Source organism: Mastomys coucha, unplaced genomic scaffold (genome assembly GCF_008632895.1).
Source record: "Mastomys coucha isolate ucsf_1 unplaced genomic scaffold, UCSF_Mcou_1 pScaffold15, whole genome shotgun sequence".
Classification (NCBI taxonomy): domain Eukaryota; kingdom Metazoa; phylum Chordata; class Mammalia; order Rodentia; family Muridae; genus Mastomys; species Mastomys coucha.
Genome location: NW_022196897.1, coordinates 1,003,797 through 1,031,787, shown reverse-complemented (window position 1 = coordinate 1,031,787; position 27,991 = coordinate 1,003,797). Strand labels below are relative to the sequence as shown.

At 40.2% G+C, this 27,991-nt stretch overlaps 1 protein-coding gene across 6 annotated transcripts in view; it reads right to left on the bottom strand.

Moving 5' to 3' along the window:
- Pter (phosphotriesterase related) overlaps positions 1-22,743 on the bottom strand; it is a 63,675-nt gene extending 40,932 nt beyond the window's left edge. The window contains exons 1-3 of one of the 6 annotated variants that reach the window (XM_031369035.1): positions 22,624-22,743; positions 11,341-11,470; positions 7,397-7,559 (exon numbers count right to left, since the gene is read on the bottom strand). In XM_031369035.1, the coding sequence (XP_031224895.1) occupies positions 7,397-7,499 (103 nt within the window). In that variant the 5' untranslated portion in view covers positions 7,500-7,559; positions 11,341-11,470; positions 22,624-22,743. Of the gene's footprint in view, positions 1-7,396; positions 7,560-9,632; positions 12,622-22,623 lie in introns of those variants that run through there. The other 5 variants (XM_031369034.1, XM_031369040.1, XM_031369039.1 and 2 more) reach the window with 5 other exon arrangements.
- Between the last annotated feature and the right edge of the window lie 5,248 nt (positions 22,744-27,991).

Here is a 27,991-nt window from a genome sequence, read left to right as displayed (position 1 = left end):
CATCATCACCGTCATCATCAGCACCACCACCACCACCATCATCATCATCATCATCATCATCATCATCATCCTCATGTTATATAACATACAGACTAAGGTGAGAGCTTATGATGGCTTTTCCCTCCTTTGCAACGCGTGTTGTCAAACACTTGGATCGCACACACAAACTGTTCTTTGCCCAGGTCTTCCTAACTTTAAAAATGTGTCTTTTAAAATAGACTTACCCCCCCACCTTGTGTGTGTGTGTGTGTGTGTGTTGTTGTTGTTGTTGTTGTTGTATGAGTGCAATTGTTCTCAGAGGCCAGAGGAGGGCATTTTATCCCCTAGAGTTAGAGATGGTTATGATGTTTAACATGGGTGCTAGCAATTGAACTTGGGTTCTGTGAAAGAGCAGGAAGTGGTCTTGACCACTGATCCATCTCTCCGGTTCCACAGCTAAATAAATCTTAGCCTAAAGTCTGAAAGTTTCCCAAGATCACCATCCCCCAACACCCCATACCTATGCTCTGGTTGCCAATCCTAAACTCCCTAAACTTCCTGCTCTCTCTGGACTATGCAAATCCTCACCTGGGGATCACAGGTGAGAATGGGGGTCTTCCTCCTTTGAATCACTTTAGAAACTCCACCTGCTCCTATTCTTGACCCTGACCTAGCTAACCCACCTAGCCTTAGGACGGGGTCAGGCATAATTTATAATAACAACAACAACAATAATAATAACAACCTGCTCCTACCCTTGACCTTGACCTGGCTAACCCACCTAGCCTTAGGACAGGGGTCAGGCATAACTTCTAACAACAACAATAATAATAACAACCTGCTCCTACCCTTGACCCTGACCTGGCTAACCCACCTAGCTTTAGGACAGGAGTCAGGCATAATTTCTAACAACAACAACAACAATAATAAACTTGTTGATATTTTTTCACATGGTTCAAGCAATCTGAGTATGTGCTAATTTTAAGTGCTAGGGTGGCACCTTTACAATATATTTTTGCTTTATTTCTCTATTGGACTTTGACCTCTGAAGATAAGTCTCATCTGATCTGATCTCAGCTCTCTTCATTGCCTGGCTCCCAGCAGTAATTTTTATCTATATGCTTTTGTTATAGCCAAGCTGTAGTCTATAAATGACTTACATAAATAAAACATAATGAAGAAAGGCAATTTTAGTAAAGTAAAACCAAGAAAATTATAAATACACATACTTAAGATCAGAAAAGTTTATTTGAAGCTGATTATTGTGGCTTCTTATAATGCTAACGCTTGGGTTGGCGAAGCACGAGGACTGTCTTGACTCTGAGGCCAGCCTTGAGAAGCTGATCTATACCTAGACCCAAGACTCTATCTCAAAATCAAATAAGACAAAACAAGACAAAAGCACTAACTAAACAAAAAACTCCAACATATATAGTTCACAGATGTTAAAAACTGTTAATAAGAGAGTATGTTTTTTCCTAGAATGAGTATTTAATATGATTCTGGCAATAAAGAGTTCTCAGGTAACGGATTCCTTTTTTTGAGAATTTCATTACTTCTCTAAATTATGTTGAAAATTAATTAACAGAATGGAAAATGTTTTCTATCAGTTTCTGGGTGACAGATTTTAAAACCATGCTTGTTTCTTCAATTTGCCTGTATCTTCACACTCTAAGTTCTTGGAAGACAGTGAACACAACTTTCTAGCTTATTCTTCTATGCCCCACACAATACTATATAGGGATACATGACTTTTGTACACTTAAAAATAACAGTAAGTGACTTCATCTTGATTCCCAACTAAAGTTAGTGGAAGCCAATTGTAAGTCAGAAAAGTACAAAAAACAAGGAAAGTCTCAGGAGTGGTGTCTGGCCAGGGATTATATTATAAAGAGAAAAAGGACCTTGACTTTTAGGATTACATTTGGTGAGTGCATTCTGGTGGGGTGGGTATGTTTGCAGGTTGATGCTGGTGATCTTTCTCTGTGCTCTTCACCAGCCTCAAGCAGGCTAAACAGACCTTAACTGTTTGCCACAACTGTTCTTCTGTCCCTATATAAATGCAGAGCTAAAAGTTAAACTTTGAGCCTTGATGGGAAACCTTTGTCTTGGCTTCATCCTTCTCTTGCCTACCCATCTTTTTTCATTTCTAGCCCCCCTTTCAGGTAACCCAGTTCATCCATGGCTTCTGGACAGCTACATTCCTCTATCATTTTCTACCTTAGCTTTTGAGACAGGGTCTTTCAGTGAACCTGAGACTTAACTGGACCAGACTGGCTAGCCAGTAAGCCTTGGGGATCTGTCTGTCTCTACCTTCCCAGCCCTTCTGTGCTACAATGTCTGGCTGCTTTACGTGAGTGTTAGAGTTTCAACATGAGACCTTGTGTTTCCATAGCAAGCACTGTACTGATTGAGCCATCTCCCAAATATCCCTAGATTGATGTTTTTCAATGTATTGAACCTAGACCATGCATACTAGTATTTTTTTTCAGCCAGTTTAATTTTGAAAGTTTTCTGTGAATCACAGATTCAACTGCACAGCTGTGTATTAAAAGATATTCTCTACAAACTCTTCCCACGTCCTGTAATTTGAAGATGAGATTGAAAAGGCTTGAGATTTGCTATTCCGTTTAGCTGATTTAGAGGTTAATAAAGAATCAGTGCCAGCTACATGGTTTTAGGTAGTCAGGCTGAGCCAGTTTGATGCAAAAAGAAAAAAAAATCATAGTTTTAGAGGAAAAACGTCTAAGAGACATAGGTGGGAGCCTTAGAGACCCTGACAGCCTTCTTCTAGCCCTTGATCTCTTGATCTGGGAGCTTGTCTGCTTTCTAATTAGATAACTGTTAGACAAACATCATGGCATGCTTGATGCAAGGGAGAGACTTGAAATTAGTTTTAATTTGATAACTATCAGAAGTCCATTCCTGCTCTTGGATCTGTAGATACCAGTGCTGGGCTATAATTGTGATTGATAAGTAATAAGCAATTAATAAGCAAAGAGCTGATATTTAGTTTTATATTTACTATCTTTCAGTTCCATTCCAATGGTATGTATTTTAGGCATATGCTCTCCTTAGTATTATGCTGTCTTTGCAGGCTTATTACCAGCCATTGCTAGTCTTAAGACAGTAGGAGGTCTTGCTATAATTTATAGCAGATACCTTGACACCTAAGTCCAGAGCATCTAGGAAGACAACATGAGGAACCCAGGATTACACTTAACAATTTTTACCTGAATACATTTCAACTCCATGGAGCAGATGTTTGCTGTGGATCTGCCATATCCAATGGATGATATTAAGGAAAATGAAGATGAAAGTGATAATCTTACTGTTAGGAAGCCACAGAACCTATGGCACAGTGCTAGCACATGGCAAACAACAATGAAAAGTTAATTGGTTGTTTATATTAATAAGACATTTATGAAATGTTGCTGAATGGTGACATCAGGAAGGAGATACAAGCCAGATTCCCTGTTGGGTGTGCCTGGCCAACAATCACGAACATGAGAGGCATCAAAAGGCTTCCACGAGTAGGAAGAAGAACCTGGCATGCGTGTAAAAAGGCATATTGAGATTTGCAAGCAGCTTGGAAAGCCTCACACATGGACTGCATGCCTGGTTCATTATGAAAACCAATGACCCATGGGCATGGTCCAAAGATGAGGCCTGTGTTGGAATGACAACCAAATAGGCAGTATAGGGTATGGACTGAATGTTGGAGAGAGAAGAAGGCTGGAGTGGCAAGTTAGGAAAATACACTAACCTAACCTATTTGTCTTGTACCTCGGGGGCAACATTTCAGGATACATACCAGGTTGGATGGGCACCCTCTTCTTTTTCCAGTAACATGGAAAAGTGTTAAAAAATTATTATCATATAAGAACAAACTGTCAAGTCTTAAAAGCTGACTCAAACCAGCATTACTTGGCTGCTTAAGTGATCTTTGAAGCATGTTACTTAGTGATGACAAAAGATAAGTCACTTAGAATGGCCAGAAAGTTCCTAGTACTTCAGCTTTGAATTCAGGGTTCTAAGTGACTCAACTCTGAACTGAAAACCCACTCATTAATACAGCACTGGACAAATGAGTGTATTTTCATAAAACTATATTATAACTCCAGCTTTCTATAAAGTGAGTTTCATTGCCTTTAAGAGCTTACTGAGCATCAAAACAGTTATTTACAATATTAATTTCAGGGGTTTCCCTGAAGAGCTTAATACAGTCCTGCACACTTTAATTAACTCTCCTAATGTCCAGGGCAAGCAGGCCAGGGACGAAGGTGAGTCATGGAAAAGTACCCAAGAGTGGAAGACTAGACCACAGGATGTGCTTTGAGATGAAACCCTCTTATTATTGCTCCCATTTCAGCAATGAGGAAATGGAGTTCTTATTCAGACAAGGGTGAGGAGCTACAGTCCATTTTCACTCAAGGCAGACCACACTGCTGCTGGCTCTGGCAGCATCCCCTGGGAGACCTCCAAAAATAGTATGACAAGCATGACCTGTGGGGCCTGACTTTTGAGAGTCGACCAACACTTACTAATAAAGACCTAAAATGTATGTCAAAGAGAATAGACATTATTTTGCTCTTGGAACAGAAACACAGAATATGAATCCCAACATGTGGTACACACCCTATCAGCTTTGATTAATTGCTTATGGAAACTGTCTTAAGTACTCCTCTCCCAACCCAATTTTTTTTTTCAGTACGAAGAATTTACAGGAGCGGAGATTCATTTTGACTCCTGATTTCAGAGGACTCCCTCCATGGTTTCCTGGTCCTGTGCACTTAGGTCATCATCATGGCAGAACACATGGCACATTGCATTGAAGGGGGTAGGAGCATGAACAAAGCAGGCACATTGTAACTTTTTCCCATTGGGATCCATGTCCTACACTTTACCAACACCCATTAATACCATTATAGTAGGAATCCAACAAGGGATCGAAGTCCTTAAGTTGTATCTTCACCCAAAAGGCCCACACAGACACCCCTAGCAGGATGCTCTACCCACCACTAAAACAATCTTCAATCCAGTCAACTTGTCAACCAAGACTATGCAGCACAGGTAGCTTGTATGGCTACATCCGTCTAGAGAAGTTCTTATCTTCCCTGTATCTTGTGTTAACTTCAGCTCCAAGGAGATGAATGTGCACTCCCCAGTCCCAAGGGTTGTATTTGGGGTAGAGTTAGTTTTTGTTGCAAATGCAGTGCAGATTGTAGGACTAGATACTGGAAAGACTATGGCATGGTTTGGCTACGGTTTAAATACATCCCCCTAAAGTTCATCAATTGGGAACCTGATCCTCATTATGCCAATGTGAGAAGTAGCAAGGCCTTAAAGAGATGGAGTCCAGTGAAGATACTTGGCTCATTGTGGGGAGTTCTCTTAGGATGTAGGTTAGTTGGTATATGATGGGTGTGTCAATGGGTAAACCTGGTGCCTACCTAGTCTATGGACTAGATTTATTTTCTGTGCAAACCACCCACTGTCATGTGCTTTGCTGTAGCAACAGAAACACGGTGTACTGCAGACTACAACACTGAACAAGGCCTTCCTATTACTTCTTCCACTGCTATGCTGGTGCTGACCTCACACTTATGTGCAATTGTTATATATAATCTTGTATAAATCAACTCATTGTCTTATGAAGAAAATTAAGGACCTTAACTCCTTTATCAGACCAATGGCATTCACTGAATCCAATGCTCCCCATAATGTCCCAAGAGAAAATTGTGATCTATTCTCCATAAACATAAAGAACACCAAGTCTCTTAGAAAGGTTTGTCTATGGGGTAGAGATGGCCTGGCAGTTAAGAATGCTTCCCTATTCCTCAATAAAACCAGAGTTTGGTTCCCAGCTTCTAAGCTTGGTGACTTACAACCACCTGTAACTCCAGTCAGGGAATCCAGCACCCTCTTCCGTTCCCCTAGGCACTGCATGAATGTAGTGCATGAGTGCATGCGCACGTGCACACACACAGACACATACACATATACACACATGTACACACACTCACAGAAACACACACAGACACATGCACAGACATAAGACATACACACTCATATACACACAGAGGCAAATGCGTGCACGCACACACACAAGATATACCCACAGACACAAACACATACACACACACAGATACACAGAGACATACCCACACACACATGCGCACACACACACACACACACACAAATCTTGAAAGGTTTGTTGAGCACAATATTTTATCTTGTGCATTTTTATTACTGCTTCCTAAGATGTTGTGGATTCATATATTTATTTATTCCTATTACTGAACATAATTATTTAGCTATATTCTTAAACAATTGCTAAAGAGAAAGTTCCTTTAGTTATAGATTGTAATACACTTTATTAAAATCATCAAAATACCTAAGGACTATCCTTTTAATCTCTCTTTTGGATTTGATTTATGTCTGTAACTTTAAGAATTTTACTATATTTCTTGAATAAAAAAAAAAGTTATTTTAAGTCAAATCACAAATCCACTGCCAAAACATGTCAGATGCTGAAATGCCATCCAAGCAAAGTATGGTTTTGAATTTAGATCAATGATTTTAAAGTAACAAAAATATTGGATATTTTTATTATGTATTAAAAAATCTGTGTTTACAATGATGGTGTCTAAGTTTCAATCAACCTTAAATGTTATGTGCTCAAGAGTTTTTAAGCTGAAAGGGACTATGAGAGTATTTCAATTACATGTCTTTGTTTTACATATATGAAAACTGGATCCTTGCTCTTTCAAAGATCCAGTAATCTAAACCAGAACCAAGTCCCTCAGCCTCTCAGACTTATAATCCTTTTTATGAAGCCATAGGAACACCTGCTATGATTGTCACAATGAGTTCTCATGGTCTTCTTTAATATGGAAGTGCTACTCAAAAGAAAATACCATTTATCATTGTAGAAACACTGCTATGACAATCAAATCCCAACCGTACTGCTCTTGGAGTGCCATGAAGCAGCCACTGGATAGCCATGTTAGTCTTTTCCTAATTATAAAAACAGGGACTTTAGTAATTTAGACTCACCTACTTAATTTGGTTGTTGCAAGAAGCAATAATAAAAATAACTCTAAAGCATACAGCATAGCTAAATGCAAACTAAATGTTTAACAACAAAAGCCCATCTCAACTATACTTAAACCAAGAAGCAATAACCGTTGGAGTCCCAATCAGGAATGAGTAGCAGGAAACGTCTCATGTCCTTAGAACATTGGAACAAGCTAATACAGCCGAGAGGCTTTGGGGCTTCTCGGTTTCCTGCTTTTCCGTATTCCAGTTTTGTGTTTACCTAAGCCATGTAACAAGTATGGGTTGAGACCAGAATAGAAGTCAGTGCCTCCTCACAGATGCCATTGCCAAGCAGGCGGAAGTGTTAAGTAAGTACCTTTGGTAGATTTAAGTAAGCACCTCCGTTGTTGCTGATGCTCCCTGAAGAATCTGCCTTGGATTTCTCTTGTAATGGAGCAGAATCTCTGCCAAAAAATCATTTGCTAGTAGTAAAATATGGCTTCCCAGGTGACATGCAAAATTGTCTAGCTTGAGCTGACCTTTAAAAGACAAAACAAACAAGAAGAACCTATCGACTGGATTCTCTTGGATAAGAAACAGACTTCATAACATGAAAGGGTGGGGAGGAATAAACAATTATATTATAAAAGTATTACAAATGCAAATTTTTGAACAAAGTTGAGGATTTTGGTCATAGAAAACATGGCTGTAAGGGAATGTCTGCATAAAATACATGTCTAGCATGCAAAAATTCCTGGGTTCCATCTCCTGTGGTAGGGTGGGTGAGAGTCATCACTGGGGGTTGATTTTTAAGAAAGACAGTTATTTAGAGGTTGGGGACTTAGCTCAATGGGAGAGCACTTGTCTAGGAAGCAGAAGGTGCTGGGTTCAGGCCTTAGCTCCAGAAAAGCAGGAGACCAATTTCCCAGCTAAGCCTATGCTGTAGTACTGAGTTACAATCTCAAGCCTCGTTTATTTAAAACGATATTTATTTTATGTACATTAGTGCTTTGCCTGTGTGTATGTCGTGTGAAGGTGTCAGATCTTAGAGTTACAGTTGTGAATTGCTGTGTGGGTGCTGGGAATTGAACCTGGGTCCTCTGGAAGTACAGTCAGTAGTCTTAACCACTAAGCCATCTGTCCAGCCTCAGGATGGGATTTTTTTAAAAAAGCAATTAAAAGACAAACAGACTACTCCTTTTCTTCTTTGTTCTTACCTCGCCTCTCTCAAACATAGTTTATTTTGGGGCTAGAGATCACCTACCTAGCATGCATGAGATCCTGGGTTCAACCCCCAGGATCACAAAATAATAAGTATAAATAAACAAGCAAACATGGGTTAATTTTGAGGTTCATATACAGATGTACATATCCACATATATAATTTTCTATGAAAAAATAGATTGCTTCACTCTCTTCTACTTGGAAAAATTAAGTATGGTGTCCACAGGAGAAATGAAACAAGGAAGTTGGGAATGTGAATGGCTGGTGGTGACACCAGGCCAACTGGAGCCAGTACCTTGGATTGGATGCTTGGTTCCAGTTCTTGATGATGCTTTCTGAGAGACACCACTCCATGCAGTTAGTACTAAGAGACACTGCTGAAAACAGCTCCTAAACATTTTTTAAGCTTATGCTCAACATGCTTTTTTTTTAAAAAAAAAAAAGCCTGCAGTTTTCCTTTCTGAATTGTATGTCTCCATCTCAAATTTAAACAAGCATTGCTCTCAGTGTTTAATTACAATTTAATGGAAATGGTACTTGCATTCCAATTAGCTTTTAGTTTTCACATCACGAATGTGCATCCAAGTTATTGTGTCATTATAATCTCATGTTATAATGGCTTCATAATGCAAGTCCCTGCAGGGTTGAATTAGTAGTTTCCTATGGTAATCGCCCATTGCTATAATATCATAATCACATAAGCACAGTCCCTGCATGCTCTGCGGCAATCATTCTGACATTGTAAGAGCATTTTAATAGTGTTACCATAGATCCTCTAGAGAAATCATCTCATCGTCACTGCATTGCCACACAAGATTAATTACAATGGAGCCAAGTCATTGTGATATAAGAGTTTGAAAAGGAAAGAGTGTCACTCAGCATCATGGCGTCCACCTTCTCCAAAGGACAGTGCATTCTACAATAAGGCCATGAGACAATCCTTGATTATTTGTCATCTCCTAAGATGTTAAGGTTTGGGTTTGTTTGTCAGGACTCAACAGTAATAAACTGGATCAGTACTTTTCTGGCACATAAAGTCAAAGTAGACATGGTTCCTGTCTACAAGGAGTTTGCAACTCAGTCAGGTTTGCAATGCATGCTTTCAGGACAAAGGATGTACTCTAAAGTGACTGGCTGGGATTCACTGAGGAATTCCCTGCTACTGTTTGCAGTGTTGATGGAGACCAAGGCCTTTGGCATGCTAGGCAACAGCTCCATCACTAAGGTACATCCCCAAGTAGAAGGAATGGTTAATAACTAGGAAAAGAGTTGAGTGTAGTGAGCACAAGTATCGTGGCAGAAAATGGAGTGCATGTTATGAGCGTCTGGATGTTCTCTTTGTATTTACTAATTCCAGGAAGAGAAAAGAACTCTAACAGAATACGTACCCCGAGGCATCTAAAGAGTGCTGTGAGCTGAAGACTCATCCGGAGGCAAACTCCCACATTTAACAGTATGTAAGGGGGCTTGAGACCTTGAAGAGTGGGGTTCTTGTTGGAGTGACTGGATCAGGACAATTCTATGAGGGAACTAATGATGGCTAAGCTTGAAGGATTAATTGAATGTCCCAGAAGAAGGTTAGTTTCCAAGAAGATGGATTGTTTAAAAGAGGTGAGCTAGGGCTGGAGAGATGACTGAAGAAGGTGAAGGTTTCCTATGCTTGCCGAGGGCTCAGGCTTGGTTCTCAGCATCTACAAGAAGCTCATAACTGACAGTAACCCCTATTTCCTGCCAATGACCTCCATAGGCTTCTGCATACACATGGTACATATTCAACACTCTGGGCCACACACATAGGTAGTGAGAATTTTGGTTTCTTTAAAAAACACAGAGTAATATGTTCTATATTATATTTTATATTATAATTATAATATTATGTTTTAATTTTTTGCCCAGGCGTTGGAATCTAGGGCTGCTTCAGATAGTCTGCAGTACCTGACTATGATTTGCCTCATGCTCTAGCAGAGGCGTGGTTCTGCCACCTGAAGATAGTTTCTGTGATGTTTGACATTCTGGAGAATTTTCATAGGGTATAACAATGCTATGGCCCCAGAGGTGGTGTGGGTTGTTTGTTGGTTGATTTTAGTAGTGGTTTGTTTAACTAGTCATGCACAAAGAAGAAAAAAGAAAAAATTAGATATTTTGGCTGTGAAGATCAAACTTGATCCAAGGAACTTGATGCAACTAATCAACAGGAAGTAGTTTAAGTATTATGTTACCCCTTTCCACTCTATCTTTTTAAATCACCTATCTAGTGTTAGGGAGCTAAAAGGGTAGAAAAAAGAGGTGGAAAAGGGTGAAAGAAAGAACACACAAAGAAGCCAAAGATAGCTACACACAAACACATTAAATGAATGAGTAAACTATGTTCTCCCTAATTCTTTACTTTTATTTTATACACACATACAGAGACAGACAGACACACACACACACACACACACACACCTGGCTACCCAGCCAGGATGACCACCCCCCCTCCAGATGGTGTAACAATGCTATCTGGGTTTTCTAGTGACCAGTGTCACAGGCCAAATAAACACTCTTTCCTTTCTCCAGCATTGCCCATGCATGGAATGGAAATGGCGCTGTTCCGGATTACTAGGTAAGAAGAAACAGCTTTCCTCACGCAGCATCAGATCTAACATCAGGGAAAATAAAGTCTCATGGAGAAAAGTGCTGCCCATCCCCCCAGTAGTCTCCTTGGTTTCCATAGTTAATACCACTGTGTAAAATGACTGTCATTGTGTCAATGACAAATGGCACACTTGGCAGGGACTGGCAGGATATTGTGTTCATTGGAGGGGCCTCTAATCTCCTAGTATTCTCGGGGGATCCCACAGGAGAATTGCAAACAGATTCTCATAACTCATGAAGAATCTTCCCTGCTCAATGTTGAAGTGAGAACAACGTCATTGCAGCACTTAGCACCATGCCTGGCCCAAAGCAGGCATCTATAAATGTTTATGGATGGATGAATACATTAACTTGACTGGAAAGGATGTGCTGGGTTTCAGAGCCACTGTGGCTCTGAAAACATAGGGAACAGATTTGAGATATGTATTCTCTGATGATATTAACAGTAGAGGGGTTACCAACTGGCAGTGCCTCAGAACATGGCTTGTCTTCTTGGTCATGGAGCAGTGCAGCCTTCTGACCGACTGTAGCGTCTAATCTTCCCTTTCTGGGACTGTAGACACCCGGAAGACCTCAAAATTACTCCAAGGCTCTAGTTTCCAAAAAGAAGCAATAACACTTTTTTAATTGGAACACAGACGGATAAAGATATTTTCTCTAAGTACTCAAAGCTACTTTTACCAACAAGCTGTGGAGCAATATAAACCGATTACATAAACAGAATTAGCTGTCCTTCCTTTGAAGTTATTTTTACCCTCATAGGTAAAGTCTCCACAGCCCTTGTCACTCTAGACTGCTTTGGGTCTTGGTCAGGCTTCCTATGAAATTAAGTTTCATTTCCTGGCTTATTCTTTCCAGTAAATTTATCTCATGCATTTTCTATGATGTACTGGTATAAAGTGTGCCTTCATTATATTTGGTTATCAGGTTTTTATCATTTGCTCTACTACTAGATATGACTGTAGGTTCATAAAAAATAAAAATCAATAACTTTGGTGACTAGTAAGATGGCTCAGTGAGTCAGGGTCCTTGCCATCAAGCCTGAGGACATGAGTTCAACTCCCAGGATCTGCACAGTAGGACAGAACTGACTACTGAAGCTGCTCTCTGATGTCCACTGAAAGTCATGCCATGCTCATACACAGAGATATACACACATAATAAATAGATAATTATAATTTTTCAAATAAAAATTTAGTTTGTTTAAAACCATGTATGCTTCATGTAAGAAGAGAAATCATATTTATTATATACATCTTGCCATTTAGAAAAATACTGATTTTGTCTTCTCATTCAAAAATCCTGAAAGCAATGGAAATAATTCTTGATTTATTAAGTGAATTCCCCATCTAAAAAGTTATAGTATATAACAAATATTAAATGATAGTTATAAAATATCTTGAATGTTACCAAAAGCTGCTTTCAACTTAGTTAGATTCAGTCCCTGTGAAGGAACACCATGACCAAAGCAACTTGGGGAGGAGACAGTTTATTTGGCTTGCATTTCCACATCACTGCTCATCATCAAAGGAAGTCAGGACAGGAAATCAAACAGGGCAGGAATCCTGCCCCAGAGTTGATGCAGAGGACGTGGAGGGGTGCAGCTTATTAGCTTACTCCTCATGGCTTTCTCAGCTGCTTTGTTTTAGAACCCAAGATCACTAGCCCAAAGATGGCCCCACGATGGACTGCGTCTTCCCTTATTGATCACGAATTAAGAAAATACCTTACAGGCTTGCCTACAGCTCAATCTTATCAAAACATTTTTTTTTTTTAAATTGAGGCTCCCTCCTTTCCAGTGTCTCTAGCTTGTGTCAAGTTGAAATAACACTGGCCAGCACAACCAATCAACATGGGAAACAGACACAGATTAGGAAAAGGATGGTTTTCTGAAGACATCACAATTTTCCCAAGAGGAATGAAAGCTTTACCAACTGCATAAATTTCTTTTTTTCTTTTCTTTTCTTTTCTTTTCTTTTCTTTTCTCTCTCTCTCTCTCTTTTTTTTTTTTTGAGACAGGGTTTCTCTGTATAGCCCTGGCTGTCCTGGAACTCACTTTGTAGACCAGGCTGGCCTCGAACTCAAAAATCCACCTACCTCTGCCTCCCAAGCTCTGGGATTAAAGGCATGCGCCACCACTGCCTGTCCCTCATAAATTTCACAAAGAACATTACTATGCTAACACCTTGTCTTTGGGCAAACCAGTCTGAGAACCACAGCTTTTTTCATGAGCAAAACAAAAAAGTTAAACAAGGTGAGCCATAAAGTGTCTTCTAGATCCAAGTTCTAGAGTGGGGTTATATATGTGGCTTCCACAGCTTTTCTGTAAGTTCAACATTTGAAAGCTAAGAGAATGGGAATTGAAGTATCAGCCTGATTCATACAGAGTTCCAGGTCAGTCAGGTCTATGTAGTAGAGAAGAGAGAGAGAGACAGGCAGAGAGACAGAGGGAGACAGAGAGAGCAAGACAAAGATAGAGAGCAAGACAGAGACAGAGAGAATAGATATATATGTAGTAGGCAACTATAAATCTTTTCCACAAGAAAAATGAAGCCTACTGATGCCTTTCCCTAAAATTCTTCTTTCACAGTATATAAACCACATTACTACTAACAGATGAATGATATCAAATGGCTTTACGACCCAGAAGTTCCAGACTGTTAAGTATCTGTTACCCTTTACACTGCTCATAAGAATAAAACAGAAGTAAGGTACACATAATGACAGCCCCATTAGCCCTCAACTAAGACATTCCAGGGAAGCAAGCCAATACTATCATTTCCTAAGTAACTGTGAAAGTGACCCATGATCTACCTGTGTACATGTGTACAGACATACAGCTTAACAGCAATGTCGAATCACTATAGTAGAAATGCAGTAACTATTCTGAAGGATTGGTGTCAATCAAACAACCAACAAATGTTTTATTATTAAGTGGACAGTGATGCACAGTTTTAAAAAGTCAATACAATAATCCACTTGGGTTTTGTTAGTTTTATGAATGTTTGAAAAAATGTTTGATATTTTTCTCATTGCTTGTTTGAGTTGACATTAGGTGATACATGGGCATTTTAAAATGGTTTAATTGAGTATTTATTTCATTCTATTCCAGGAAAATATATTATAAGCACAATTGTGTTGCAATTTTATATATATTAAGGTAAAGCCATAGTTAAATAGTGGATTGACTGACAAACAACATATAGGAATAATAACTCTCTTGAAGGTGATAGGACAATAAACCCAGTTTCATTGGAATAGGTAAAACTTGCATTGTTTGTGAAAATTCAGACTGTCAACATGTCTGCAACATCTTATAAGGCTCATTTTCAAGCAAGCCTGTTACAGAAGCAACTACCAACATTGCCCCTAACTCATCAGAAATATAATCTTGACTCCTATCTAGGCCGAGAAAGCTATTATCCAATTTCAACTCTCAGACCTGTTTATTGATCCTATAATTGTGGACATTATTTTAAATGATGTTTGTTTAAAGACATAAATATGATATATGGTTTAACGAATATGGATTAAGGCATTATTGTCAGACACAATAGAGTTACTTATTAAGCTTTGTAATATTTATAGACTAAAACTCCAAAGTTTTGTCCATCATTCTCTGTACAGAAACTACATACAAGAATTTTCTATAGTGTCTGAGGGTGAGAGTATAACACAGTAGTAGGAATAGTCTTAGACTTGATCCCCAGCACCAAAAGCAAAATCAAAGAGAAAAAAATCAAACAAAATATAAAAATGCTGTGAAACTATTGCATTGAAAGTAGTAAATAAATAAAAGCTTGTTTTGGATAGGGTGTTACAAACAAAAATGTAATAAAATGGAAACATTTTTACACACACACACTAACCCTAAAATGCCATTACATTGTATTGTATTTTCAATAACATATTGTGAAATTCCAATTATTCATTAACCATTCTTTAGAAAAGATAAGTAGTAGCATAGGTTCATGAAGATCCTCACTGTGACAAAATTGAGGATGTTCTTACATATGGCACAAGTCTAATGGTTAAAAGAAATTTAATATAGCAAGAGAAATCTACAGACTCTTCAAGAAAAGTAATTTACACCTGAAACTGTTACTTTAAGCTATTTTCTTCTGTCTACCCCATAGACTTATAACCAAAGAGTGAAAAGACCCTGCTGAGGAGAATGAAGGGTGACAAGGCTGTGTGGCACTGCAATACTGAGCACGGGAGCCTCATCAATAGCACAACCAAACCTCAGTGATGCCAGTAGCTGAAGTAGAAGATCCTACCTTACTAAGGAACTGAATCGCTACAAGATATTTAGTAGAGAGGAGAAAGAGAACTACCCTTGAAAGCATGCTTGACTGAGTGGTGATGAGTCAAGGTCAAAGCAGCATAGAAATCAATAGAACCCCACATCAGGCGTGAGAAATGGGAGACGAGTGAGGTCCAGAGGAAGTGTCCTTCAACATGTGGGAGAACTCCAAATACACTGCAAATGACAGAAGGGGACTCAGCTTCAGAAAAGTCACCCCGCTGAAAAACACCCTATTGCCTAATGTCTACCTCTAAGACTGCTCTTCTACAGCAGAGGGTAGTTTTTAGACACAGACCCAGGCAGAAAGCTCAATGGTTGGGATGGTGGTGAATGAACAGGCTGCTAAGTCAAAGACTGAATTCAAGAAACCACATCCCAAGACTCTGGAAAGCTAGCCAAAGAGTATTGAGTTGTGGAAGTCATGGACATAGCACACGCTAGGAAATAAGCAAACACGTTTAGATATGAAAGGCATTCTCAGAGTCTCCTTACATAAAGGTTCCAGGGGTGCTTTCTAGGTGGAACAGCTGGTAGTGGGTACTAGTTACACTCTTCATTGTTGTGAACTAACCAGAAGCAATGAAAAAGCGGAAGAAACTCTTCTGGCTCATGGTTTGAGGGTGCAGCCCATCATAGGGGAGAAGGCATGCCAGGAGAAGTGTGAGGTAATTGGCCGTGTCATGTCACAATCAGGAAGCAGGGAGAGATGACGCTACTGTTCTGTACACTTTCTCCTTTGCCTCTTACTTTTTCAGTCTCAGGCCCCCGGCCAGGAGATGGTGCTGCCCACATTCAGGGTGAGTCTTCCCCATTTAAACCTCTTCAGAAATTCCCTCAGAGAAAAAGTGCTTATATGTTTACTAGGTGATCCCAGATTCAATCAGGTCGAATATGAAAATTGACAATCACCGAACTAAAGCCATTGTTCTTATGTAAGAATTATTTAACATATGCATGTATACATCATCTCATTCAGGCATGTAAGGATGACATCTTGTACCACCTAGGGTATACATATCATCCTTTCCCTTCATTTGTTTTCTATTTATTTACTTAGGCCCAACTTGGCTTAGAATTTACTATTCACCCAAGAGCACATTTGATTTAGAGAAAATTCTTGGATAAAAAAGTGCTTGCAAATTACTAAAAAAAAAAAATTAGAATGGTTACTAAGTTATAAAGTTGACTATATATATTTTGGCTGTCTAATAAATTCTGCCTAACTTACTGAATGATGTTGCTTCATTTTTATCTAATTATTTCAATGTTAAGTCACAGGCCTGAAGTTTCTTTTCAAATACCATTCAAGAGAAGTTCTTGAATAAAGTACACTCCAGGGACTTGCATTCATCACTTAGCAGCTCACATCTGATAAAGAAAATTACTCTAAAAGTAGTCATTTCACGAAACCATTACCATAGTACACTGGAATTATCCTGTCCCCCAGTATCTACACATTTGAATTTCTGACCCGCAGTGCGTCAGAACAAGACTGCTTGTCGGAAGGTCTTACAGAGGAACTTTGCTAAATGAAGTTGTCAAGGTAGCACTAACCCAACAGGACTACTGGGCGTTTTCATAAGAAGATATCAGAACACAGACATGCAGAGGGGGAGGGGCAATGGACAGACACAGGAAGAAGATGGCCTTCTGTCAGCCAAGAGAGTGGCTCCAGGAGAAGACCATTCAACTGAGTGGATCTTGAACTTCCAATCTCTTGACTGTGAGAAAAATCCATTTCTGTTTTTTAAGCCACACAATTTGGGGTATTTTGTTATGGTCGAATGAACAAACAAACTTAGTCCAATAGTGGGGGCCATCTAATCTAAACTACAGAAAAGTCCTTTAGCTACCCCTGGAGGTCCAGAGTTCTAGAAATGGAGTGGCAATGTTGTAGGAAAGGCAGAGCAGACTGTGTGTCATTCAATGTTACACAATGTGACAGATTTTGATGGCATCAGGTGGAAGTTGAAGGCATGGCCTTAGACAAAATAAACCAGGAAGCTAATTTGCAAGTTAAACAGCTATCACATAATGTATGTATCAGTGGTATGATGGGAACTGGCCAGAACTGGGTAAGGACTGTAGGCTTTTAAAGACAAGACCGACAGCATTTAACTTTCCAGATGTGTGAGCTACTAAGGAAAAGGAGATGCTAGCAGTGTGATGAGGTGAGTGAGAAATAGATTGGAGAGTTCAGGAAAATGCTTAGAATGTTTTAAAGATCAATACAAATATAGTTTGTATACAGAGTTAATAGTAAGCAACATCAGGATAGAAATTTTAGTTGATTCTCAATAATACTGAAGATTTTGTAGAGGCATCGCTTTTAATTACACAAAAGAGAATTAAATTAACAACAATATTTACCAATATTCTGTTCAAAATGCTTTTCAAACACCAAATAATTACCCAATTAAGCCACTGTAGGATAAGCTGTTACTACTGCAGATTTAGTGAAAAAGACTAATAATTATTATTTTAACAGTTTCTGTGAAGTAAGACAGTGTTTACTGTGTAGAACTAAAGCACACCTCATACCATCTTAATGAGGAGGGAGCAGAAGAAACAAAAGGCTGACTATCTATATGAACTCAGTAAAAAACAGAGTTGCCTAAGAACCAAGAGCCATGGCTTATAGGTAGAGAATTTAATATGCAAGGCTGAGATCAAAATTGGCAGAAGGCTATTTATGAATATTGTCAATACTGAATATCACAGACTGACAATAGAGAATCTTTGGTCATGCCCTGAACAACATAATTCATCACAACAGTGCTCAGGGCATTCATGTCCAAGCAATTTATCACCGTCATATCACTCGTTTGAGTACAAGAGGGGGAGTGTTGATTTTTGACCTCTAGGGAGGCTGGATTTATAGCTGGTGACCCTCAGAATGCAGCCAGGCTCTGCCCAAAGCAAACTGTTCCTGCTTCACTTCTGTTTAAGTCCCAGTCAAGGACAGCACAATGCCTCCAGGATTCAGGAAGCAAAGCGCAGATCTGATGCTCTCATATCCAAGTAAAGATAGTCAGGAAATCACATTTTAAATGCTGTTTAAGCTGCATGGTAAAAATAATATTAGTCAATAGTAAGTACACATGATTCATTTCAAACATCCTTTGGTGACGAATCAGTTTTGGAAGTGCATCCACCGATAACTACATTTGGGAAGGACTTGCTCTTCATAATTCATCCATGTTTATTCCTCCATAAACATGGCAGCATGCTAAACATTATATGTGTGTAGGTATATACATATGCATGTATATTGTGTGTGTTCAAATAAAAATGGAAGCCTTGATTTCCTCCCTTTCTGGGTATTGAGTCTGTATGTATTTTTACTTCAACCTGGTTGGCTTGCAGAATATAACTGAGCATCTAAATGCTGTTCTTTCCATCTTTGTTTACAATTACGAAGGTGACTAGGGCACTGTGGGATCCAGTGCCCCCGCCATTCTCCCAACAGTGACATGAACAACTTTCTCAAGATGAGCCTTGTGCAGTGCCTTCCACGATGCTCTCTAGGTATCTGGTGAATTGGGTACAGAAATTCCTGGATGCATGGGGCTCAGACCTCCTGCAGTCTGAAAGGCAGTGTTATCTAGGTGAGGGTGCAGGAACACATTCTCCAATCCCAGAGGCCAAAGACAACAAGAGTGTCTTTGTAAGCCACTTCATATGTGTAAGCCTATGTGATGGTACATGCTGTCAACTTGACAAGAATCTAGAATTGTTTAGAAGACAAAGCTCCAGGCACATCTGTGAGGAATTATCCTGATCCGAACAGTTGTTGTCCATGCCTGTATGGATGACTGTCATGACCCCCCTCCAGAAGTGCTATCACTTCTTCGGCTGAGATGCTGACTAAGCACCAGCGGCCATGATGTTCTGCATCCTGACTGTAGTTGCAATGACCTGGGGTCCTTCTGCCATGCATTCCTCTCTGTGATAGAAAGTATCCTAAACTCTGAGCCAAAAGAAGCCCAGCTTTCCTTCAGTTGCTTTTTCCAGGGTGCCTCAACAATAAAATTAAGTAATTCTCAGAGAGTAACATGGGGCTCAATGGATCTCTTCCATCTTAACCTTGCTCTGTGAGGGTGTTTCCAGAGAAGAGAAACTGATGGGGGAGCCTGCTCTGAGTGCAGGCAAGCAGAATTTCATGGGCTAGGGCTGTAGACTGAATCAAAGGAAGAAAGCGGAAAGCCAGCTGAGCACCAACACTCATCTCTGCCTCCTGACTGACCACACATAACCAGCTACCACACATGTTTCTATTGCCATGCCTTCTCTCTCGTAATGAACTGCGCCCTCAAACTATGAGCCAAAAAGGAGAAAGGAAAGCCGCTTCCTTTAACTTGCTTCTTGTCAGGTATTTGGTCAAAGAGACAGGAAAAAAATGAAACCTACACACTGCAGGCTTCCGATGAGCCACCTCTCTTCTACCTTTTCCCCTGTTGGTTCAGCTTTTTGGTCATTATTCGCCTGGACATCATCTCGGTTTTCAAGGTGGCAAACTGAGACTAATGTTTGATTTCTTCCTCCCCTTCTTTTCTTTCACAACCACACTCCATAGCAAGTTCAAAGGAATCAAGATCTAAAGTACTCAACAAATGCACTCATTCAGTAAATCCTTAAGAGCCTCATTTACATATGGCACAACATCAGTCAGGAGGAAACAGCAGTAAAGGCAACCTGAAAAAAAAAAAGACACAGTCTCTTGGCTAGGTGTGGTGACACATACCTGAAATCCTAGCTCATAAGAAAACACAAGGAGACTAGAGCCTTAGGCCAGCTTGGGCTACATAGTAAAGTAACAAACATCAGGGGCCACACAGAGAGATCCGACTTTCTCATGCCACTTCACTCCTCAAAACACTCTTATAAGAGGGAATAAATAAATAACAAGGTTATAAATACAGTGTGCTTTGTGGGAGTTAGCAATATGTGGGAAGGAGGTCAGCAGGAAGACAATGAATACTAGGTCAAATGAGGGCACAGTGGGGTTAAAGTAAACATGGAGAAGCTGTAGCAATCATGTGACACCCCCTCTGCCTCCACCACCACTAACTTCACTAGAGCTGCCCTCAGCTTGGGTTTCAGCTTCACCATACCCACCTTTATGTCACTCCCCTGTGCCATGAAGAACACTGAAAGACTCATTCCTTTCCAAATGGCACAAATCCCTACCTGACCTGCTCTCACCCAGATCTCCAACTTCATCTTGAGCCAGACGCTGAAACCTTTCAGAAGTCCCTAGAATTCATCCGATTTGTTCATGCCTCCCCTGCCCTTGTAGGTCCCGGTAGAAGGGATATCTCTAAGTCCTTCTGATCTTCCCACATCAGAATCTAAATTGGTGAGACCATTCCTTCACCAAATCCAAAGCACACACTCTCCACTGTTACTTACAAGTTGTAGCTATAAGTACATTAATTTAATCTGGTATTAGTATGTATATTTGTTTGGTGGCTCCTTCACTCCCAAACAGAATATAAACTCAAGACTATGCTGCCTTTATTTGTCTTGCTCTCATTATAATCCCCAGGAGTATTCAGGCACACAGTACATATTTATTGATTGAATAAGTAACCCTTCCTGGCCACCTTGTAATTTCAACACCAGATGTGACCAAAATACCATTAACTAAAAGCAGTATCTTATTTTCATAAATCCATAGAGTATTAGGTTGAGTAAAGACTTGGAGATCAATGACGTCTATGTGCCTAGGAAAGATAAGTATCTTGTACAGAGCTCTGTACAAGGTCCAAGTTCTTCAAACCAGCAGCCATTTCCTTTCTCTTTAAAATGAGATTTGTTTTCATTGTTGGGTGTTGGACACTGGGCTTTGTGTACGCTAGGCAGGCACTGCACCCAAGTCTCTTTTTTAATTTTCTGGTTTGACACAGGGTCTTGCTCTGTAGTCCACGCTGGTTTGGGACTTGAAATTCTACTTCCTTACCCTCCTGAGTAGCTGATATAGGTGTACTTAGCCAGAAATGGTTCTTATGATGTATCCCAGTTCATGATGTATATGTTGGAGACAGGACAGGCCACTAATATTAAAGGTGGAGATAGTCTAAGAAATAACAGGACAGGCATTGGAGTCAGAAAAACAAAACAAAAAACACTCCTCCCAACACTTGGACATTCTGTACTGATTTTGCTCACCTAGACCATGAAGCTATCTGGCAAAGCTGTGTAATGAATTAGTTTAGAATTTAGGCACCCCAACCCTCGCCGCCCCAGGCAGCTAACTTTCACTAAATTTCAAAAAGTAAGTACTTGGACATCCCTAGGATTCAGAAACCAGGAACAGAAGTAAAATTTGTTTGCTCTTTGATTCCAAAGAGCAATATGTAATATGCTCTTTGTAATATGTTTTAGTTACTTTGGTAATTCTAAAGTAACACCCAGCCTCTATCAATAAAAACATAATTTCATAAGGACACACTTGCTGAATCTGGTGTTCAAATTATCTTCTTGAAAATTGTTATCTGACCGATTGCAAGTCAGAAATAATCTGATCTTTTTCTTTTCTTTTTGGTATGCACTGCGATTCTCTCTCTTTCTCCCAATCTCTCTCTTTTTTCCTCCCTCCCTCCCTCTCTCCTCTCTTCTTCCCTTTCTTCCAGTTTTCTTTTTCCTTTTCCTTTTTTTTTTGTAGGGAGTTCGTTATTTATAGAATGACACCAGGCCTCAAGTATACTATTGGACATCCCTACTGTCTATGTAAACTAAAATGGAATGGCCCCAGTGGGTGTCTAGTCCCGGGACTACTCTTTCTCTGTGGCAACAAAAGCAAAATCTTTGAGGACAAAAAGTAAAAACTTGTCAGTTATTCCATGTCGGAGGAGATTTGAAGATGTCTGCCCTGGCAGGTATCATTATATGTACGGCATCTTTACAGCCACCACTCAGTATCAGGGCTGTACAAACTTTGTTCAGATAGCTAAGGAGTCACATTTAAGTGTTGCAATACAGCTACAAGAAGACAAACGCTCCAGAAGGAGGATTGTGTTGTTAAAGTTTGTTAAAGAAACAGAAGCAGGGAACAGACGCCTCCACCTTCCATTTCCCCGCTCCCCCCCACCTCCCCACCCCCCCACTCCATGTAGGGAGAGCACAGCTGCTCCAACAGGTCCCTAGAGCTCAGCAGTCAAGCAGAACGGAGGTCGTAAAGCACGGGGACCCGCTCAGGGCCTCGAGTTTTCAAATCAGACTTTGGGAGACCTGAATCTGGGGAGATCTAGGCCCAGGCCAGTTCCCCAAGGCTCGAGCTCCTGAAGCCAGGCCCCATAGTCTTTGCAACTCGGGGACCTTCGGAGAAAGGTGTCGGGGTCACCGTACAGCTTTCCCTTTCCCAGCGTGGGGCTCCACGTGGCTGCTTGGAGGACGAGCCCTGAGTTCCAGGCCTAAGTCCCCACCTTTCCTACCGGGTCCAAAGCTACGTAACCAGCTCCGGGGCTTCCTTCCTCCCGTGCTCTGCGCTGCTTTCTCCCCTGGGAACTTGAGCTAGGTCTGCTTCCCCCTCCCTTTCGGTAGTCTCTCTTCTACCCCCAGCCCCACCCCATCCCCGCCTCACCCTACCGCCTTCCCCTCCTTCTGACCTCCCACTTAACCTTTCCACTAGCCTTTTCCCCGCCCGCTGACCCTAAGCCACGCCCACTCCGTCTCAAAGCCACTCCCTGCGAGCCCAGGCCAGCTCTGAGACCACGCCCATTAGGTTTCTGCTCTGCCAGGCAGACTTTTAGGTCTAGGCTGAGCTCCCCCCAGCTGAAGGCCCTACTCCTGAGCTAGCCTGAGGTTTGCAGCTAAACTACTCTCAGAGGCTGGCTTAAGAGCCCATCCAGTCTACACCCTAATTATCCCATTTCTCTTTGACTCAGCTGATGTGAAATCGCTAAGGAGAAAGTAAGCTACTGGATTTCCCTCAGGTCTCAATTCTCCGTAAACCAGCCCGGAAATATGGACTCCTTGAGTGATTTTGATGTCACGTTGCGTTTTGGACCCCTATTAACAAGAGAGTTCTGGTTTTGTCTTCCTTGTTCATTTTTGTTGTTGTTGTTTCGTTTTTGTCTTTCGTTTTCCTGGACCTGCTTGCTGCATTTAAAACTAGAGGGCTGTACTAGAGCGCCTGAAGCAACCTTAGTCCTTGGTGTCACTGAACCAGGCTTAGTCAACATTCGCTAGTCTGCAAACCATGGTCCTAGGGGCCCGCTGTCACGATATGAAGTAATACCTTTCTGCATTGAACTCCCAGTTCATTTTACTCTGAAACCCAAGGAAAAGAGGCAGAACTTAGAGCAGTCATTTCTAAGGAAGATAGGTTTAGTGCTAAGAAGCGATGGTTCATGAAGGCAGTTCTGTTATACTTTGAAACCAGCGTGGTTTTGTTAATGTTTAAAAGTAGGGTTTTATTTCTTTAAAAGTTGTTACATTGTATTTATTTATTTGTGTGTGTATGTGAAAGCTGTTCTCCTTGGATTTCCTTTCCTGGGTCCTGGGATGGAACCTGCTAAGCTATTCTGCAGGTCCTGTGTTTTATTTTTGAACAATCTATATATGACATTTTTCTCTGATTACAGACAAGGAAACAGACTTAGAGAATGCTCTTCAAGTTTGAGGTCAGGACTAAACTCCAGTTTAGTTTATAACAACCATGGCATCATATCTTCTTAGAGAGCTCTGATTGGACGGCAGAAAATACTTTTATTCAAGTCAGAGGCAAGAAAGAAGAAAAGTTACACAGTCCCCCTTTCCTTCTTTCCTGGATCACTTCTCCTTTTAAGCAGTGCTACAGTATGAGAAGCCCTTTAGAAAGGGTGGATATTGAGAAAAACATAGCTAGGTAAATCCTAGAATGAACATAAGGGCTCAAACAAAGAGAGACGAGAATAAAGGTAGAAGTTAGGAAGAGCAGAATGCCCTCCCATGACTTAGTCTCGCCTGTGAGTACTGGGAGACATGAATATTGCTCCTATGAGTGGGGCTCACACTGAGATTGTATAATGAATAGATGGGTCGAGGGAGGCTTCTGCAGTGATTTCAGTGCTGGCTAGCTACCACTGTTCATTGCTTGCACGGTAACCATGAAGCCGAATAAGTGTGTGCCTGACAATAGTTGTTACAGAGAGGCCTAAGAGTCCATTATTTATAATGTTCCATATTTTAACAGTCCATGCTGCCAGGGATGAAATTATGTGCAAGGTTCATGTTAAAAACTGACTTCAGTTTTTCCCTTTATGGAAATTATGAAGTTTTCCACCACCCACATTAAACCCATTGAGCATTCAGATTTCACATGCAGAGTCTTACTTCTGTGGCTTTTACAACTTAAAAAGATTGTGTTAAAGGAAAATGACCATAGGCTTTCTTTATGGTTAAGGGAAACAGCTACCATGAAATTGCAAATTAATATGTAAACTATTTATTTATATTTAAATACCCCTCCCCCTGGCAAAGTGAGAACATAGGCAACTGTGAAACACTCTAGCACGTTGGGTCTGACTGTATATTGTTGTCTTGATGCATATTGTAAGTCATTTGTATGGTGCTGCTAGTTAAATAATCAATACTATCAAACGTTAAAATTGAATAAAATAGTGGTTGGAGAGATGGCTCCTCTATTGCTCTTGTAGAGGACCCCAGTTCAGTTTCCAGCCAGTCTCCAGCACCCAGGTTAGGTAGCTCAGAGCTTCATGTAACTCTAGTTCCAGAGGCTCCAACGTCATTTGCTGGCTTCCTGAGGCACCTGTGCTGACATGTACAGGCCCATACACAGACACACAGTCAGACAGACAGACACATATATGTAAAATATTTATTATGATTTCATATATATATACTGTATTTACATTATTTCCCATCTTGTTCTCCCTACAATTTCTCCCATGTACTCCCATTTCCTTCCCAAATACATGGCTTCTGAATCTTTCATGATTATTATCACACAGGCACATACGTTATAAGTACAACCTGCTGAGCTCACTTAGTTTCACTCATGTTATATATGTGTAAGAGTGACCACTTGGGTTGCATTAATTGTCTGGGAGCTCTTTCATGGAAAAGACTCATTCTTTCTCTCTCATCAGCCATTCATTTTAACTCTTCATCTGTGAGTAGGATCATGTGTGATTTATTTCACTCACATGAGCATATCACTTAGTATTGTCATTATCGGTCTTGTCTACGCAGCCATGTTGTTGACAATTTATGGGTGGGTGAAAGTTCCCTGTCATGTGTAGAATATGCTATGTCACAGCAGATATCCTAAATCTGTTTTAAAATGTAAAATTAGAAAACAAACCCCTTTTTTGCTGACCTCAGAATTATTAGCTTTGTATAAAATGAAACAAGAATAACAGCCAGGGCAGTGCTGTGCTGTTCAACACTCAATTGTGACCTCATATCAGCTTGGGCTCCTCTTCAGTATTAGTCTCTCTTTCTGGGGAAACTTCCCTTGGAGATATGTCCGAATCCTGGGGTAACAATGCCAATGATGAAATACTGAAGTTTAAAAAACTCACATTATTAAGGAACCAAAGGTTTCTAAATCAACCCCCCAGTTAAGGATTTAGTTCAAACACATTCTCATTTCTACAGCGTTTGCTTTCTGCTCTCACTGGGTCTTTGAATTTCAATTGTACCTGTACTCAGATCTGCTAAATTGGCAGAGAGAGGATGAAATCAAACCTAGACTTTCAAAGCCCCTTGGGTTAACATGTAAGAAATACCCAGGTTTTTCACAATCCTGGTGAGTTGTTTTAATTATGTACACAAACAGTTTCTGGAAACACTCTAGAAGACAAAACCTAGAGTAATCCAGAAAAGCATCAGGCAGATGAGGATGGGGAGCACAGCCAAGGTAAAGCACATCTGCTGAAAATGCTGACACTGTTGATCATTAGACATTAGCGTCTACGGGGCTTGGAGAAGTTCTTGCTTTCAATTTGGATCCTACTGTGATGAACCATGTGAACTATTCCTATCATTTCTAGGAAACGTACTGGCAACCAATGCATAAAAGGACCAGACCCAAACTCTCAGCATGTAATTTCTATGCCCAATTTCTATTCATTATATAACCTTTCCCAAAGTAAGTATTCAACATATTTTATCTTCCTATTTAATAATGAAGTAAGGCTTGTGTGTGCAGGATCCTGAATTCAATCACCAGCATTTCAAATAATAATAATCATAATAATGAAATAATGGGAAAATAAATTAAAATCATTTTGGCTATTAAAAATTAAGTTGAAAACATTTAATCTTCCAGTTGAGTGAAACTTTTACTGAGCAGAATGTCTATAGGTAATTAGACAATCTTTCTTAGGGATCAGTGGCCAGTTTGTATTAAAAGATATTTTGGCACATCCAGGCATGTCAATCATGCCTCTAAAACCAGCACTCAAGAGGCAAAAGCAGAAAGAATCGCAAGTGACTTTGAGGTATGCTAGGGCTGCCTTGGAAAACCAAATCACACCCTGCTGTGAAAACATTCCTTAAAAAAGAAAGAAAAGAAGCAAAATTACCACATGATCCAGCACTTTCTCTTTTTGGTATATATCTGTACTGGCTAGTTTTGTGTGTCAAGTTGGAACAAGCTAGAGTCATCAGAGAAGAACAAGATTCAGTTGAGGAAGTGCCTCCATGAAGTCCAGGTATAAGGCATTTTCTCCATTGATGATCAGTAGGAGAGGACCCAGCTCACGTTGGGTGGTTCTGTCCCTGTGTTGATGATGATCCTGAGTTCTATAAGAAAGCAGGTTGAGCGAGCCATGGGGAGCAAGCTAATAATAAGCAACACCCCTCTGTGGCCTCTGCATCAGCTACTGCCTCCAAGATCCTATTCTGTTCGAGTTCCTGCCCTGACTTCCTTCAGTTATGAACAGCAATGTGGAAGTATAGCCCAAATAAACCCTTTCCCCCCAACTTATTTTCAGGTCATGGTGTTTTGCAGCAATAGAAATCCTCACAAGACAATATCCAAGGTGTTAAATAAGGCCTGACACAGATATTTATACATCCGTGTTCATAGTATCATTATTCACAATCTCTAAAAGTAATAAAGTAAGTATACTGTCCACTGACAGGTGGCCAGATAACTACACTGGTTTGTGAACATGGTGGATAGCAAATTGGCATGTATACATAGTGCGATATCATTTACTCTTAGATTAAACTTTGAAGCATAAAATATAGTCCAAGATGAAATAAACTAGATTCACAAAGACAGATACTGAATTAGGTTACATGTATAATTTACTTGGAATAGTTAAATACATAGGAACAGAAGGTAGGATGGTGGCTACCAGGAAATAGGAGAAAAGGAACAGGAGAGGAGAAATTACTTATTAGGTATAGAGTTTCCATTGAGGTGATGAGACACTCAGAGAGATGAACAATGATCCTAGATGCTCAGCAGCATGACTATTTTCTAGGCCACCAAACTAGACTTTAAAAAGCTGAAGTGATGACATAATTTTTTTTAGCAAACATATTTGACCTTAAATAGTTGTTTGTAGATAACCCATAAAATCATGAATTAGAACACTTCTCTCTCCTCTCTTGTCTCTCTCCTCTGGTGTCAAATGAAAGGTCTTCTTTTGGGGTGGAAAGGTAGTTCAACAGTTGAGCATGCATTGTTCTTATAAAAGACCTGGCTTCTATATCAATAATGAACATGGAAGCTTACCACTCTAGTTCCAAGGGGTTTGATGTCTTTTTCTGGTCTCTGAAGGCAATACCTGCTTTTAGTATACACAGATACTGACAGGCAAACAGTTATACACATAAAATTTT